This window comes from Bombina bombina, chromosome 6 (assembly GCF_027579735.1).
Source record: "Bombina bombina isolate aBomBom1 chromosome 6, aBomBom1.pri, whole genome shotgun sequence".
Lineage (NCBI taxonomy): Eukaryota > Metazoa > Chordata > Amphibia > Anura > Bombinatoridae > Bombina > Bombina bombina.
Window position 1 is genome coordinate 437603420 of NC_069504.1, and position 18113 is coordinate 437621532.

Below are 18113 nucleotides of genomic sequence, written 5' to 3' on the forward strand. Positions count from 1 at the left end.
CCTCTACACATTTGTGTTATTCCTTTTCCATTTCCCTTCGGTCGAATGACTGGGGATTGTCGGTAGGGGAGTGGAACTTAACAGCTTTGCTGTGGTGCTCTTTGCCTCCTCCTGCTGGCCAGGAGTAATATTCCCCACTAGTAATTGAATGACGTTGTGGACTCTCCATATCCATAAAGAAATAAATTTTATCGGGTAAGCATACATTTTTGGTTTTTAAAGGGAAATGTAACATTTAATGTTTTGATGTGTTTTCATAGATGGTTGCACATTGTCTTAGCACTGTTGAATCAATATAATTTAGTACATTTGTATTTGAGTTCAAAATGGTAAATTCAGAGTTGTTATATACAAGCAATAGGGCAAAACTAAAATGCTCTAGCATATTAGAACAATTTCTTTTAAGCACTTTTATATTCATTTGACTTGAACATACACTATTAAAGGGACACAAAACAACATTTTTCTTTCAAGATTCACATAAAGCATACAATTTAAAACAACTTTCCACTTCTTCTATAATCAAATGCTTCATTCTCCTTGTAGCCTTTGTTGAAAGAGCAGCAATGAACTACTGGGAGCTAGCTGAGCATATCACATGAGCCGATGAAATAAGGTACATATGTGCAGCCACCAATCGGCAGCTAGCTACCAGCAGTGCTTTGCTGCTCCTGAACCTATCTAGGTATGCTTTTCAGCAAAGGATACACAGAGAAGGAAGCAAACGGATAATAAAAGTAAATAGAAAAGTTGTTTAAATCTGTATGTTCTAACTAAAACATGAAAGAAAAAAGTTGGATTTCGTGTCCCTTTAAAATGTCATGTTGATAGTGCTTGTGAAATATATCCAATATATTTTATATTATAATTATGTTTTCAAAATTAAAAAGGAAGTGATTGCAAGAAATGAAATATGGTTTTATTTTGCAGGTCAAAACTGGCTGAAGTAAACTCTGTTAAACCTAATATTGCTAATTTTGGAAGATCTCTCTTGGCTGGTTACTGCTCTTCCTATGTACCAGATTTTGTTCTGCAAGGTCTAGGGAGTGAGGATAAGTTAAGACAGTGTTTGATGTCTGATTTAGCACATGCTGTGCAGGTAAGAAATGTTTGATTTATTTATATCTATCACACATGAATCAATGCATCATGTAAACTGAGGCATGTATTAAAGGTTCATTTAAAGGTTCATAAAAGTAAAAATAAAGCTTTCATGATTCAGCTAAAACATACAGTTTACGTCTTTCATCAAATTAATTACATTCTGTTAGCATGCCTTGCTGAAAAGCATTCCTACTGGAAAGTAGCTGGTGATTGGTGGCTGCAAACATATACATTGTGTCATTGGCTCACCAGATGTGCTCATCTAGGTCCCAGAAGTGCATAACTACTCTGGAGCTGACTTTACCTATGTATTTAACCCCTGCAAAATAATGATGCAGTAACAAAATGTGTTACACATTAGAGCATTTTCTTTTTGCACTTGTATGTCCCTTTAAATGTCAGAATAAATTTTACTGGGGTTTATTTTTTACACTGTAAGCTATATATAGTTGTAGTGTGTGATGCGCTCATATAATAGTATCCATTTCTCATCATTGAGTTGGCAGGCATCCTCTTAGAGTGCTCTAAATCTTCCCAGAGCCCTGTATTTGATACTACATTACAGTGACATATTAATATTTTAAGGGGACAAAAATAAATAGTAAACATCAAAAATGTTGTTGTTTAAAAATCTAGATAAGCCCTTTATTTACCATACCCCAGTTTTGCATAACCAACACTGTTGTTATAGAAATATACTTTTTACCTCTGTAATCACCTTGTATCTAACTTCTGCTGACTGCCTCCTTATCTCAGATCTCTTGACAGACTTGCATTTCAGGTAATTAGTGCTGACTCTTAAAATAACTTCACGTGCATGAGCTCAGTGTTAACTATATGAAACACAGGAACCAACACCCTCTAGCTGTGAAAACCTCAAATGCATTCAGATAAGAGACTGCTTTCAAAGGCTTAGAAATTTGCATATGAGCCTACCTAGGTTTAGCTTTCAACTAAAAATACCAAGAGAACAAAGCAAATTTGATGATAAAATTAAATTTGAAAGTTGTTTAAAATGACATGCCCTATCTGTATCATGAAAGTTTAATTTAGACTTTACTATCCCTTTAAAGCATGATTATAGACACATAAAAAATACAAGAGACTGTTTTGGGTTTTCTGTAGCTTCTGTAGTTACCTATGTGTAATCTACCACCTTCTTGACACTACATAAGTATGTGAACCATTTTTGTGCCGTGTAGTGCACACTTTTTGGTCATATGGTATTTTAGAGGAGATTTTTGAAGGGACAGTAAACACCTTGAAATTTTTATATTAAATGTTTAGTTATGTGTAATGAAACAACACTTCAATATATTTATTTCATATAGGTGGCGAGAGTCCACGATTTGTTACACATGGGATATACATTCCTATCAGGAGGAGGAAAGTTTCCCAAACCTCAAAGCCTATAAATACCCCACCCACCTTACTCATTTCTCAGTTTAAACTTTGCTTCCTTTGGAGGTGGTTAAAGTATGATGTGTTTCAGTGTATACTGAAGTTCAGTTTCCCCTCAGAGTTAGTGTTTGTCAGAGGGATGTTTGGGGAGTTTAGCCTTTAGACACCATGTTGTGAACCTCTGGTAGTCTTTCTAAGGCCCTTTGTAAATTTGGTCGCAGTAAGCTTTTTACTTTCCTAAGATATGGAGAATCAACAACGTCATTCAATTACTAGTGGGAATATCATGAATGGCCAGCAGGAGGAGGCAAAGAACAATACAGAAAAGCTGTTAAAGGGACAGTCTAGTCAAAATTAAACTTTCATGATTAAAGGGACAGTACACTGTAAAATTGTTTTTCCATAAATGTATTTTAAATGACTTGTTATACCAACTGCAGAGTATAAAATATTTGAGAAAATGCATTTTCGGGTTTATTTGTGTATCTGAAGTAGCTGGTTTTGTGCTTTGAAACCACAGCCTATTACAATGGGTTGAGCTTCAGGTAATATCAGATCTCATTATGTTATCACTTTTATATAAACAGACTTGCTTCCTTATCTTAGATTTGTCTGGAACACCAAAGCTCAATACATAGAGAGAACAATGGAAAATTATCATTTTATTACTTAACTATCATGCCCCCCACTGAGGGTGTAATCTCTTCTGCTGGCTGTGTTTACTTAGGCTTGTCTATAGCATATACGCAAGTATCAAAACTTTCAGTATAGGTTGGGAAACCACAAGCTAAATCAGCTATTTCAAATGCTGAAATATGAATATTGGAGCTCTTGCAACCAATTTAATACACTCTAGCAGGTAAAAAGGATCATTGGGAATAATTTAAAGGGGAGAAAGTTTTTGGGTGAACTGTCCCTTTAAGATAGGGCATGCAATTTTAAACAACTTTCCAATTTACTTCTATTATCTAAATTGCTCAATTCTTTAGATATCCTTTGTTGAAGAAATAGCAATGCACATGTGTGAGCCAATCACACAAGGCCTCTATGTGCAGCAACCAATCAGCAGCTACTGAGCATATCTAGATATGCTTTTCAGCAAGTGATATCAAGAGAATGAAGCAAATTAGATCATAGAAGTAAATTAGAAAGTTGTTTAAAATGACATGCTCTTTCTAAATCACAAAATAAAAAAATTGGGTTTCATGTCCCTTTAAGTGTCTTTCCCCTACCCATAATCCCCAGTCATTCTCTTTGCCTCTGTCAATGGAGGAGGTGAAGTTTGGTGACTAAAGAAATTAATTCCTTTTTTGGGTTCTTTTCCCTCCAAGCAAGGATTTGGGTTTAACTGAGTCCACATCAATCTCTTCAGCAGAGTAGTGGTGGCTTTTAAGCATTTAGGAAGTTGTCAGGTAGTCCTTGCTTTGTTTCCCAACACATTGCTGCCCATGGTACAGAAAGCCAGAGTTGGTTACTCTGTTCTTTCTTTTTCTACAATTCTCTGTAAGGAGTGTGTCCTTTCACGCTTTGTGAGCTGTCTTCCTACCAGACAGCTAGACTGCAGGTAAGTGCTTTTGTCTTCTAGGTCTTGGAGACTTGCACTTCATATGCAGTAGATGGGTACATTTTTAAAATCCTTTATACAGGATTTTCTTTGGCAGTGGGCAGGCACATTATGTATGTTGAGAATAAGGGTAAATCTTCCCTTTATTGGGATGTTTTTCCTCTTTGGGCTAATTTTGTTGAAAAACTTTTATAGTATGTGTGTGGCTTATGTTTTATACAGGGATTTATGTATAAACGTAAAATTTGGCAGTTGGTTTTCTTTGCTTGCTTAGCTAGAACAGGCTAACTGACAGACTGCTTGAGCGTTTGTGTAAATTAAGTTCTGATGTTGTAGTCAGAGGGAAATGCGCGCCTTTTACTTGCTGAGTAGTTTCCTCTCTCTGCCGGTCATGTGACTTCTCTCTGCTATCTGATATTCACGGAGCGGCGTCATTGAATTTCAGTCTCTTCAGTGTCAATCTACTATATTATCGTTTTAGAGACTTCTGGCAGCCAAATTGTGTATAAGTGTTATGGTAAGGCATTAAATGTATTAACAATTCTGAAAGTGACAGTGTATTTAAAAAATGTCTACAATTTGGGGCATTTTTTATTTAGTATTATGGACAAGACTCTGTGTCTTTTGACAAATGCTTGTTATGCCTTGAAGCACAAATTGTTTTACCTATGCAATTCTGTGCTGCATGCTTAGCTTGAACACTTAAATTTAAAGGTAAATTGTTGCTCTCTCAGCCCAATGTCTCTCAGGATGATGCTGTTCAGGCAATGCCACAGCTTTCTCCCCACATGTCCCAAGCCTCTATGGTGTCACATACAGTGCCCTGCAGTTCCTCTCAGCCTCCTGGAGGAGTTTATTTGCCTGCAGATTTTGCTGCACAGGTATCTTCTGTGCTATCTGCGGCATTATCTGCTTTTCCTATGCTGGGAAAACGCGAGAGGAAAATTAGACATTCAGATAGTACGGTAGTAAGGTTTCTGTACTACAGGCTAAATCGGCTATTTCAACTATAAAAGCTTAGTATGGAGCTACTAGCACCCCCTTACAACAGGTCTGAATCAATTTTAGTAGAGACTCCGTTGGAGGAGATCCAACATAGGATTAAGGCTCTCAAACTAGCCAATTCCTTTATTTTTGATGCTAACATGCAAGTTATTAGATTGGTTGGGAGCCAAGATGTCTGTCTTCACTGTCTTAGCCTGCAGGGCTTTGTGGCTAAAATCTTGGTCAGCTGATGTTATCTCTAAGTCCAAGCTTCTGGCGCTTCCTTACAAGGGTAAGACCTTGTTTGAACCTGGTCTGGCAGAAATAATTTCTGATATTACAGGTGGAAAAGGGTATTTTCTACCACAAGACAAGAACAGACCTAAAGGACGTCAAAGTAATTTTTGTTCCTTTCATAACTTCAAAGGTCAAAAGTCTTCCTCTCCCTGTTCCAAGCAGGAACAGTCCAAGTCTTCATGGAAGCCCAATCATTCTTGGATTAAAGGGAAGCAATCAAAGAAACCCTCAGCTGAGTCTAAGTCAGCATGAAGGGTCGGCCCCTGATCCAGGATCGGATCAAGTGGGGGGCAGACTTTCCCTGTTCTGTCAAGTGTGGATACGAAATGTCCCAGATCCTTGGGTTGTGGACATAGTATCTCAGGGTTGCAAAATAGAATTCTAAACTTTCCCTACCAGGGGAAGATTCCTCCTCTCAAGATTATCTGCAGACCAGATAAAGAGAGGCATTCTTGAACTGTTTTCAGCACCTTTCCTCCCTGGGAGTGATAGTTCCAGTAAGGGAACAGGGTCTAGGATTCTATTCAAATCTGTTCGTGGTTCCCAAAAAAAAAGGGAACCTTTCAACCCATTTTAGACCTAAATTGCCTCAACAAGTTTATCAGGGTACCGCCCTTCAAATTGGAGAACATTCGTTCTATTCATCTTTTGGTCCATGAGGGTCAGTACATGGCAACCATAGACCTGAAGGATGCATATCTTCATGTTCCCATCCACAGGGATCATCACAAGTTCCTGAGATTCGCCTTTCTAGACAAACACTTTCAGTTTGTGGCTCTTCTTTTTGGCCTTGCCGCAGCTCTCAGAATTTTCTCAAAGGTTTTGGGGGCTCTCTTTGCAGTGATCAGCGCCCTACCTGAATGACATATTAGTTCAGGCACCATCTTTTCAACAAGCAAACTCATACTGAGATCTGGAGAATATAGAGAAGAGTTCCCTTGTTCCAGCTATAATGGTGGTTTTCTTAGGAATCATAATAGATTCCCTATCTATGAAAATGTTTCTGACAGAGGTGAGAAAATCCAAGATTCTTGCCTCTCTTCAGTGTACTGTTTGGCTGTCAGTAGCTCAGTGTATGGAGGTAATTGGTCTGATGGTAGCTTCCATGGACATCATTCCCTTTGCTCGATTCCATTTGAGAGCTCTGCAGTTATGCATTCTCAGACAATGTAACAGAGACGATTCGGATCTGTCTCAGAGGATAGATCTAGACCAGTCGACAAGCGACTCTCTCCCGTGGTGGCTTGCTCAGGAGACTCTGTCTGGGAGTTCCCCCTAGCCTGGGAAGTAGTCTGGGACTCGTTAAAGGTGTAGGGACTATGGACTCGGGAGGATTCTGCTCTCCCAATAAACATCTTGGAGTTGAGAGGGATTTACAATGCTCTGATGGCTTGGCCTCAATTGTCTTTAGCCTGGTTTATCAGGTTCCAGTCGGACATCACTTCAGTGGCTTACATCAACCATTAGGGAGGAACTCTGAGTTCTTAAGCCATGAAGGAGATGGCACAGATTATTCAGTGGGTGGAAGCTCACAATTGTTGTCGATCTGCCATCCATATTCCTGGAGTGGACAACTGGGAAGCGGATTTCCTGAGCAGACAGACATTTCATCCCGGGGAGTAGGCTCTCTACCCGGAGTTGTTCTCCAGCTTAACCCTCAAATGGGGGGTGCCGGAGTTGGATCTGATGTTGTCATCGGCGGAATGCCAAGCTTTAAAGGTACGGTTTAAGGTCAAGAGATCCTCAGGCCGCTTTGATAGATGCTCTGGCAGTTCCTTTTGGTTTCGGTCTAGCATACCTGTTTCCACTGTTTGCGCTCCTTCCACGAGTTATTGCTCGTATCAAACAAGAGAGAGCATCAGTAATTTTAATAGCTCCTGCATGGCCTGCAGGATCTGGTATGCAGACCTAGTGAAGATGTCATCTCGGCCGCCTTGGAGGTTGCCTCTGAGGTGTAGGACCTTCTAACTCAGGGTCCATTCCTCCATTCAAATCTTGTTTCTCTGAAGCTGACTATTTGGAGATTGAAAGCTTAGTTCTGTCTAAGCGTAGATTTTCGGTCTTTGAGACCATGATCCAGGCTCGCAAGCATGTTACTCAAAAACTTTAGCATAAGGTATGGCGTAAATACCTTTTTATTTGTGAATCTAAGGGCTACTCTTGGAGTAGGGTCAGAATTCCTAGAATGCTGTCTTTTCTCCAGGAAGTTCTGGAGAAAGGGTTGTCAGTCAGTTCTCTGAAAGGTCAGATTTCGGCATTATCTATTTTGTTACACAAGCGTCTGGTGGATGTGCCAGATGTTACATTTTTTTTGTCAGGCCCTGGTCAGAATCGGACCTGTATTTAAACCTGTTGCTCCTCCTTGGAGCCTTAATCTTTTTTTTAAAGTTTTGCAGCAGGCTCCGTTTGAGCCAATGCATTCCATAGATATTAAGTTGCTATCTTGGAAGGTTTTGTTTCTTATTGCTATCTCTTCTGCTCAGAGAGTTTCAGAACTCTCGGCTTTGCAATGTGATTCTCCTTACTAAATTGGGGTTTCCTCCTAAAGTGGTTTTCAGATTTCTTCTCTCTGTCCCAATCCTCCTTCTGATAAAGAACGTTACTTACAGGCGACTAAGGATTTTCGCCAGTCTTCTGCCCTGTTTATTTGTTTCTTAGGTAGGGTAAGGGTCAGAAGGCTACTTCTACTTCTCTTTCCCTCTGGTTTAGAAATAGGACTAGTTTTTCTTATGAGACTGCTGGACAGCAGCCTCCTGAGAGAATTACAGCTCATTCCACTAGGGCTGTCTCCTCTTCTTGGGCTTTCAAAAATAAAGCTTCTGTGGAACAGATTTGCATGGCTGCAACTTGGTCCTCTCTGCATACTTTTTCCAAATTTGATACTTTTGGGAGAAAGGTTCTTCAAGCGGTGGTGCCTTCTGTTTATGTCTGCCTATCTTGTTCTCCCTCCCTGTTCATTCTGTGTCCTCTAGCTTTGGGTATTGGTTCCCACTAGTAATTGAATGACATTGTGGACTCTCCATATCTTAGGAAAGAAAACAAAACTTATGCTTACCTGATCAATTTATTTATTTCCGGATATGGAGAATCCATGATCCCACCCTTTATTAAGACAGTTATTTTTGACTGGGGATTATGGGTAGAGGAGTGACACTTAACAGCTTTGCTGTGTTGTGCTCTTTGCCTCCTCCTGCTGGCCAGGAGTCATATTTCCACTATTAATTGAATGACGTTGTGGGCTCTCCATATCCGAAAAGAAAGAAGTTTTTCAGGTAAGCATACATTTTTTGTTTATTCTGCCTCCCTTTACAGATTTACATACTTCTACCTCTATCTTCTACCTCTGCTGATAGTCAGTACTGGTTGGCTGTCTGCTTAAGAGTGGGCATGTGTCTACGATAATACAGGTAAGTATATATTTTTCCTTCTAGACACCGCTTTTATTTTTGGGCACCTATTAAAGTATAGACTTTAGACAGTCAGGGTTCTGATTCGTAATTGCGTTCAGGCTCAGAGAGTACTTACGGCTCCAGAGGATGTTTTAAAAAAATTATACAGAGCGGCCGCTGTGTTGCACCTTTTTTTAAACCCCCGGTGACGTCATAGTGCGCTGGCGAGCTTTTTTTGCAGTAAAAATGTTTGCACACTTTTTTCATTTAAATAGTTTCTCTCTAATTTCAATCTCACCCTCATTTTAATATAGGGACTTTAAAAGACAACAGCTAATAAGCACGCTATATTTATTGTTTTTAAAGAAACGGTTATTTATTTAGCAGAATTCTTTTTAGTACAAACTTTTCCAAATCTCAAAGTTTTTTTATGTAAATAAGGAATTATATTATATTTTTTTTAGTTTTGCTTTTTTACTTTGTCTGCCATAATGGAACATCTTGCTTCTGTCCCTGAAATTACCATAGAACCTGAGTCTGTTGTATACCTTTCTACCAAAGCTAAGTGTGTTTTTTGTAAAACATCTGAAGTGCCATCTTCAGCAATTTTATGTGACTCATGTATAGTTTTTCTATCACATCCTAATGATGCGTCTATGGTTTCAAATGCTCCTTCTGTCTCAAATTCACAGATGGATACAGATGGCATACCCCCAGCAATAAAGACTTTTATTGCTGCTTTAATTCAGAAGGCCCTGACTGAAATTCCGTCTTCAAATAAGCGTAAGATCAGCCCATGTTTTACCTTCCTCTAGTAACATATGTACTGATCAGACTAATACTGACGTATCTTCTCATGATGATGATGATTCCTCTGATACTGAGGCTCCCTCATCTGATAAGGAACCAGATAAATCTTATTTTTTGTTTAAAATTGAACATATTCGTTCTCTTTTAAAATAAGTTTTAGTCACTTTAGGAATTGAGGTAGTTAAAACTTCTGAAGATATTCCTTCTAAGTTAAATTATTTTTTTAAGTCTAATATTGTTATTCCAGAGATTTCCTGTTCCTAATCCTAACATAGTCTCTAATATCTCTAAAGAATGGTCTAAACCTTGTACTTCTTTTAACCTTTCTTCTAGGTTTAAAAGATTGTATCCTTTACCTGTTGCTAATTTGGAGCTATGGGAGACTATCCCTAAAGTAGACGGGGCTATTTCTTCACTAGCTAAACGTACTACAATTCCTTTAGAGGATAGTACTTCTTTCAAAGATCCTTTAGGAAGCTTGAATTTTTTTTTGAGAAGGTCTTATTTACATACTGGTTATGTCCTTAGGCCAGCTATATCTATTGCTGATGTAGCCGCCATCTCTACTTTTTGGCTCTCTTATCTTCCTCAGCATTTTTCTTCAGACCCTGAATGTTGTAATATTCTTCATTTACTACAAGAGGCAAATCTTTTTATTTGTAATGCAGTATTTGATATTATCAAGATCAATGTTAAAACTATGTTCTTGGCTGTTCTTTTAATAAGAGCTTTATGGCTTAAATCTTGGAATGCTGATATGGTTTTTAAAATGAGATTACTTTCTCTTTCTTTTCAGGGTAACAATCGATTTGGTTCACAATTATATTCAATTATTATTATTCAATTATTTCTTCCATTACTAGAGGCAAGTCAGTTTTTTTGCCCCAAGACTATAGATCTAAAGGGATGTTCAAGGCTCCGAAACGTTCTAACTGGAGACCTTCTTCCAACTGGAATAAATCTAAAAAATCCAAGAAACCTAATCCTGTCCAAAAACAGCATGAAAGTGCAGCCCCCAACCCAGTTTTTCTGGTAAGGGGCAGATTAAAACTTATTCAGAAAATTTGGTCAGAAACTGTCCAAAATCCCTGGATTTAGAATATAATTTCTCAGGGTTATCAAAATCAAACCCCCCAAGGGGACAGTTTTATCTAACCCCATGTTCCACAACATCCAGTAAAAGCTCAAGCTTTTCTAACGTGTCTCACACCTAGAACTTATAGGAGAGTTTGTCCCAGTTCCCATACAAGAACAAGGAAAGGGTTTTTACTCAAATATTTTCATTGTACCAAAGAAGGAGAATTCATTCAGACCAATATTGGATCTGAAAACATTAAACAGATTTGTGAGGATTCCAAACTTCAAGATGCAAACTATAAGGACTATTCTGCCTTTGTGTTCAGCAAGGTCATTATATGCCCACAATAGACTTACAGGATGCTGATCTTCACATCCCTATTCACCCAGATCATTTTCAATTTCTGAGATTATCTTTTCTAGAAAAGCATTTTCAGTTTGTTGCTCTTCCATTTTGGCCTAACAGCACCAAGAATATTTTCAAAGATTCTCAGTGCCCTTCTATCTGTAATCGGAGAGCAGGGTATTGCGGTGTTTCCTTATTTATATGATATCTTGGTTCTAGCTCAATGTTTTTGTTTAGTAGAATCTCACACAAATCAACTATTGTTGTTTCTTCAAAATCATGGTTGGAGGATCAATTTTTCAAAGAGTTTCTTGATTCCTCAGACAAAGGTAACTTATTTGGGTTTCCAAATAGACTTGGTGTCCATGACTCTTTCTCTGACAGAAAAGAGAAGAATAAAACTATTTTTAGCTTGTCTGAATCTTCAGTCTCTATCATACCCTTTAGTGGCTATGTGCATGTAGGTGTTAGGCCTAATGATTGCAGCATCGGACGCAATCCCCTTTGCTCGTTTTCATATGAGGCCTCTTCAACTTTGCATGCTGTGCCAATTGCGCAAGGATTATACTCAAATATCACAACTGATATTCTTATATCCCTACACTTGTTTTTCTCTGACATGGTGGCTACACCACCAATTTCTCTCAAGAGGCTTCCTTTGTTCGTCCTACTGTCAGGATTTTTTCCCTGTTGTATTTGCCATGTGCTGCTGGCAGCCATTTTACTCTACTCTCTTCCTTACTATGGTGCATTGTGTGGGATGCTGCTAATTTCCTGCACTTCCTTTTATGGCCAGACTGGTGTGCATCATCCATGTGAGACAAGAGGCATTCTCAGAATTGTGATGTCATCACTTATTATTTAAAGGGCCTCTGTTCAGTATGCTTTGCCTTTGCGTTTTCTCAGACCTGTTTGTGAGAGTTCCTGTGTTTTACTTGGCTGCCTGACGTCCTTCCTGGTTCCTGATCCCTGGCTTGTTCCTGACTCTGCTGTTTTCCTTGTTCCTGATTCCAACTCGTCTGACTATTCACTTTGGCTCCTGACTCGGCTCGTCCTGGCTTATTTGACTTGTGGACTTTTTATTATTTTTTGCTATTAATAAAGCTGTGATTATCTTTCACTTCTTGTCTGTCTGATCCCTGGCACCCTGACATTACGCAAAGGCCATGAATCCTAATGGTGCTAATAATCCACCTTTACCTGCCATCATTTCCAGGATGGATGAACAGGATCACCGCTTGGATCAATTTGCACTAGCCCTGCAAACCCTGTGACTTGCACTGCACATTTAGACCAAAGTGTCCCGCAAGTTATGGCTGCTCCTGTTTCCGCTGCTGCACCTATGCCTACCAGGAGCATGTCCAGTTCTGCACCTCTACCTCAGCGATATGGAGGCTATCCTATTCAGTGCAGAGGGTTTTTGAACCAGGTGGGCATTTACTTTGAGATGTTACCTCAGGAGTTTCCCTCTGACAGAGCTAAGGTGAGATTTCTCATCTCGTTACTCTCTGACACAGCTCTTGCCTGGGTTAATCCCTTGTGGGAGACTAATAAACCTGTGATTTCAAATTACCCTAAATTTGTGGCCTCCTTTGGAAGGGTATTTCGGCTCACTCCTCCTCTGCTGCTAAATGACTCATGTCCATTCTGCAAGGTACAAGATCTGTTGCTCAGTATGCTATTGAGTTCTGTATGCTTGCCGCAGAGGTAGGTTGGAACAATGAAGCCCTTGTTGCCGCCTTCTTTCATGGGCTCTCTGATGCGATTTAAAGATGAAGTTGCTGCCAGATATTTACCAGAGGATCTCAAGGCATTGGTGTCTTTTTTGATCCTAATTGACATCAGACTCAGAGAGAGGCCCACTTTCAAGGAGCGCTTGCGGAAGCCTCCTGTTCCGTTGTCTCCTACATGTTCGTTCCCACCCATGCCTCCCTCTCCTTCCATGCCTCCTGGTCCCGAGTCACCAGGTACTGCTAAGCCAATGCAGCTGTGATTCACGCGTCTCTCCACGGTGGAGAGGGCCTTTTAGGAGGAGGGAGGGGCTCTACCTCTATTGTTGGTTACCGGGTCACCTTTTGAAGTCTTGTTCTACACGGCCGGGAAACGCTCACACCAAAGGTCCTGTCGGGGGCAGAGCTTAGGTGGTTTATCCTCGTCCCCGGAACCTCTTAAGGAGAAACCTTTGGTCACTGTTGTCCTTTCCTGGGTGGACTCCTCCATAGTCACTCAGGCTCTTGTTGACTCCGGTGCTGCGGGCTATTTCATAGACAGTACTTTTGTATCAAAGCACTCCATTCCTGTTTTGCCTCGGTCCGTTCCGCTTGCTATTGAGGCCATTGATGTCAGACCCCTTCAGCCCGCACTCGTTACTCACGAAACTGCTCTGTTGTCCATGGCTGTTGGGGCTCTCCATTTTGAAACCCTCCATTTCCAGGTGATAAACTCTCCGCATTTTCCGGTTGTTCTGGGTTATCCCTGGCTCCAAAAGCACAATCTCAGTCTCGACTGGCGCAGGTCTGAAATTTTGTTGTGGTCTCAGCAATGTATTTCCACTTGTCTTCGGAAACCAGTTAAAGTCTTGTGCACTTCTTTGGTATCTCAATTGCCAGAGGAGTACCGAGAGTTCCTAGACGTGTTTGACAATGTGCGTGCCGGTACGTTGCCTCGTCACCGGTCTTACGATTGTGCCATAGACCTTCAACTTGGAGACATTCCTCCTCGTAATCGGGTGTACCCTCTGTCTGTTGAAGAGAATTGTGCTATGGAGGAGTATGTTGCCAATGCTCTGTTGCGGGGGGGGTTCATCCGCAAATCCTGCTCTCCTGCAGGGGCTGGCTTCTTCTTTGTGAAGAAAAAGGGTGGAGAGTTAAGACCATGTATCGATTATAGGGGTCTTAATTGTCTTACCATTAAGAATGCTTACCCTATTCCGCTCATTATGGAACTCTTTGACCGCCTCAAGGGAGCTACGGTCTTTACTAAACTTGATTTTAGAGGAGCATACAATCTTGTTGGGATTAAGGAGGGCCACAAATAGAAACTGCATTTTACACCAGGAGTGGGCATTATGAGTATCTTGTAATGCCCTTTGGCCTATGTAATGCTCCTGCTGTTTTTCAGGAATTTATTAATGATGTCCTACAAGATATGTTACAACAGTGTGTTGTGGTGTACTTAGACGACATCCTCATACACTCACCCACACTTGAGGCTCATCGTTCTGATGTTGCACGGGTTCTTCAGAGACTACGTGAGAACGGCCTGTTTTGTAAACTCGAGAAATGTGAGTTCCATCATACTCAAGTAACCTTCCTAGGTTATGTTATCTCCGTTGCAGGGTTCTACATGGATCCTGACAAGTTATCTGCAGTTCTGCAGTGGCCTCGCCCAGTTTGTTGCCCCGACAGGCCAGATGGGCGCTATTTTTGTCTCGGTTTAATTATGTGGTTTCCTACCTGCCTGGTAGTAAGAATGTTAGGGCTGATGCCCTCTCGACAATTTTCGTCTCTGTCCAAGGAGGAGTCTGTACCTACTCCAGTTATACCTCCTGACCATATTTTGGCTACCATACGTACTAATTTGACTTCTCCCTTGGGGGAGGAGATCCTGGCTGCACAAACCAATGCACCTCCTTAGAAACCTAGTGGTAAGTGTTTTCTTCCTGAGAATCTTCGAACTAAACTTTTGCACACTTACCACTATCCTAAAGCCGCAGGTCACCCAGGCAAGAACCAAATGATTTGGTCTGTCACTCGACAATTCTGGTGGCCAGGTCTTCGTTCTAATGTTGCTTTGTATATTGCCTCCTTCTCAGTTTGTGCACAGAATAAGACTCCTCAACATCTTCCTGTGGGTCTTCTTCAACCTATTGCTAATGGTGAGCGTCCTCAGACACATCTTTCCATGGACTTCATTGTCGAGCTCCCTGTTTCCAATGGCAATACTGTTATCCTTATGGTGGTTGACCATTTTTCTAAAATGTCACATTGCATTCCTTTGATGAAGCTGCCTTCAATTTTTGGCTGGCAGGTCTTCCGTTTACTTGGGTTACCTAAGGAGATAGTGTCGGACCGGGGTAGCCAGTTTGTCTCCAGATTTTTGCGTTCCTTTTGTGCTCAAATGGGGATCCAGCTTTCCTTCTCGGCATATCACCCTCAATCCAATGGGGCTGCGGAACGGTCTAATCAAGCTCTGGAACAGTTCCTCCATTGCTATTTCTCAGATAACCACAATAATTGGTCTGAACTGTTACCTTGGGCAGAGTTTGCTCATTTCCTCCAAGATATCCCCGTTCATGGCGAATTATGGGTTTCAACCATCCTTGTTTGCCCGATTTATTCATGTCTCAGGGTATTCCGGCTCCGGAGGAGCATCTCCGGCAACTCCGTTCCACGTGGGTGCAGATTCAGGATTGCCTTCATCGTTCTATGTAGCGCCAAAAGTACCAGGCTGATCGTAGGCGTCTGCTCGCACCTTCCTACCAGGTTGGTGAGAGAGTTTGGCTGTCCTCCCGCAACTTGAACCTTCGTGTGCCTTCCAATAAAATGGCTCCCCGTTATGTTGGTCCTTTTTGAATACTCCGATGGGTTAATCCTGTGGCCAATGCTCATGTTTTTCATGTCTCCCTCTTGAAACCATTGGTTTGTAATCGGTTTACCACTGTGTTGCCTCTTCCCCGTCCTATCTTTGTTGACAACCATGAGGAGTATGAGGTCAGCAGCATTATTGACTCTCGTATGTCCAGGGGCCGTGTACAGTATTTGGTTTACTGGAGGGGCTACAGTCCGGAGGAGCGTTCTTGGGTTCCCTCCTCTGATGTTCATGCTCCCACCCTCCTCTGTGCCTTCCATGCCTGTTTCCCCAATAAGCCTTTTGTCCTCCCGTGGGGGAGGGGTCGTTGAGGGGAGGGTACTGTCAGCAAATACTGTTGTATTTGCCATGTGCTGCTGGCAGCCATTTTACTCACCTCTCTTCCTGACTATGGTGCATTGTGGGGGATGCTGCTCATTTCCTGCACTTCCTTTTATGGCCAGACTGGTGTGCATCATCCATGTGAGACAGGATGCAGTCTCAGAATTGTGATGTCATCACTTATTATTTAAAGGGCCTCTGTTCAGTATGCTTTGCCTTTGGGTTGTCTCAGACCTGTTTGTGAGAGTTCCTGTGTATTACCTGGCTGCCTGATGTCCTTCCTGGTTCCTGATCCCTGGCTTGTTCCTGACTCTGCTGTTTTCCTTGTTCCTGATTCCGGCTCGTTTGACTATTCGCTTTGGCTCCTGACTCGGCTCGTCTGACTATTAGCTCTGGTTTTGACTTCTGGAATGTTATTTGACTTGTGGACTTTTTAATATTTTTTTTCTATTAATAAAGGTGTGATTTTTTTTGCACTTCTCGTCTCAGTCTGATTCCTGGCACCCTGACACCTACCTGGTCTGTGATCACAACAGATGCAAGTCTTACAGGCAGGGGAGTAGTATTTGGTTCCTGACTGCACAGGGAGTCTGTAGTGTTCAGGAAACAAAAATTTCAATCAGTATCTTAGAACTCCATGCCCTTTACAAAGCACCTCAAGCTTGGCCTCTTTTAATGAACGAACCTTATCTTCATTTTCAGACAGACAATATCACAACAGTGGCATATGTCAATCATCAAGGGGGAACTCAAAGATACCTAGCCATGAAAGAAGTATCTCGGATACTCTCTTTGGTGGAGACCAATTCCAGTCTCATCACTGCGATTCACATACTAGGTGTGGACAACTGGGAGGCAGATTATCTCAGCTGTCAGTCACTACACCCGGGAGAATGGTCTCTACATCAGTGTGTATTCTTACAACTTGTTCAAATCTGGGATTTTCCTGAAAAAGATCTCATGGCCTCTTGTTTGAACAAGAAACTTCCCAGATACCTTGCAAGGTAACGGGATCCTCAGGCAGAAATGATGGATGCTCTAGCAGTTCATTCGTCATTCCAATATGCTTATATATATATATATATTACCTCCACTAGTTCTGCTGTCCACAGTGATTTAAAAAATCAAAATGGAACAATCATCTGTAATTCTGATAGCTATTGCATTGGGTGCCTCCGGATTTGGTATGCAGATCTAGTTCGGATGTCCAGCTGCCTACCATGGCATCTTCCTCTAAGACCAGACCTTTTGTCTCAAGGTCCCTTCTTTCACCTGGACATAAAATCTCTGAACTTAATGGCGTGGAGATTGAACGCCTAGTTCTCAGTCACAGAGGTTTTTCAGACTCTTTAATTAATACTATGATTTAAGCAAGAAAACCTGTTTCCAGGAAAATGTTTTATAAGGTTTGGAAAACATATATTTCCTGGTGTTCCACTTATCATTTTTCTTGGCATACAATTTAGAATTCCTAGAATTCTTAAGTTTCTTCAAGATGGTTTGGATAAAAACATATCTACCAGTACCTTGAAAGGACAAATATCAGCAATTTCTGTAATGTTTCACCAAAATATTGCTCATCTTCCAGATATTCACTGTTTTGTTCAGGCTTTGTCCAGAATAAAGCCTGTTATTAAATATTTTTCTCCTCCATGAAGTCTTAATCTAGTATTGCAGACTTTACAGGCTCCTCCTTTTGAGCCTATGCATTCTTTAGACATTAAACTACTTTCTTGGAAAGTTTTGTTTCTCTTAGCTATCTCTTCTGCTAGTAGAGTTTCTGAATTATTCGCTCTTTCGTGAGTCTCATCTGATTTTCCATCAAGATAAAGCAGTTTTGCAAACTACTTTTTAAATTTTTGACAATGGTTGTTAATTATAACAACATTAACAGGTAAATCATTGTTCCTCCCTTATATCCTAATCCTAAGAATGATTCTGAGAAATCTTTACCTTCTTTAGATGTTGTCAGAGCTTTGAAATATTATGTTAATGCCACTAAAGATTTCAGGAAGACTTCAAGTCTATTCGTTATTTTTTCTGGTTCAAGAAAGGTTCAGAAAGCTTCTGCTATTTCTTTAGCCTCATGGTTAAAAGTTCTGATTCACAAAGCTTATTTGGAAGCGGGTCAGTCTCCTCCTCAGACAATTACAGTTCATTCTACAAGATCAGTTGCCACATATTGGGCTTTTAAGAATGAATCTTCAGTTTATCAGATTTGCAAATCGGC

The 18113-nt window shown here is 40.8% G+C and overlaps 1 protein-coding gene across 1 annotated transcript in view; it reads left to right on the forward strand.

Annotated features, from left to right (window-relative positions):
- The window catches only part of FNIP1 (folliculin interacting protein 1), a 177407-nt gene that overhangs the window by 141977 nt on the left and 17317 nt on the right, over positions 1-18113 (forward strand). The window contains 1 exon segment of the mRNA XM_053717196.1: positions 931-1099. Coding sequence (XP_053573171.1) covers positions 931-1099 — 169 coding nt within the window.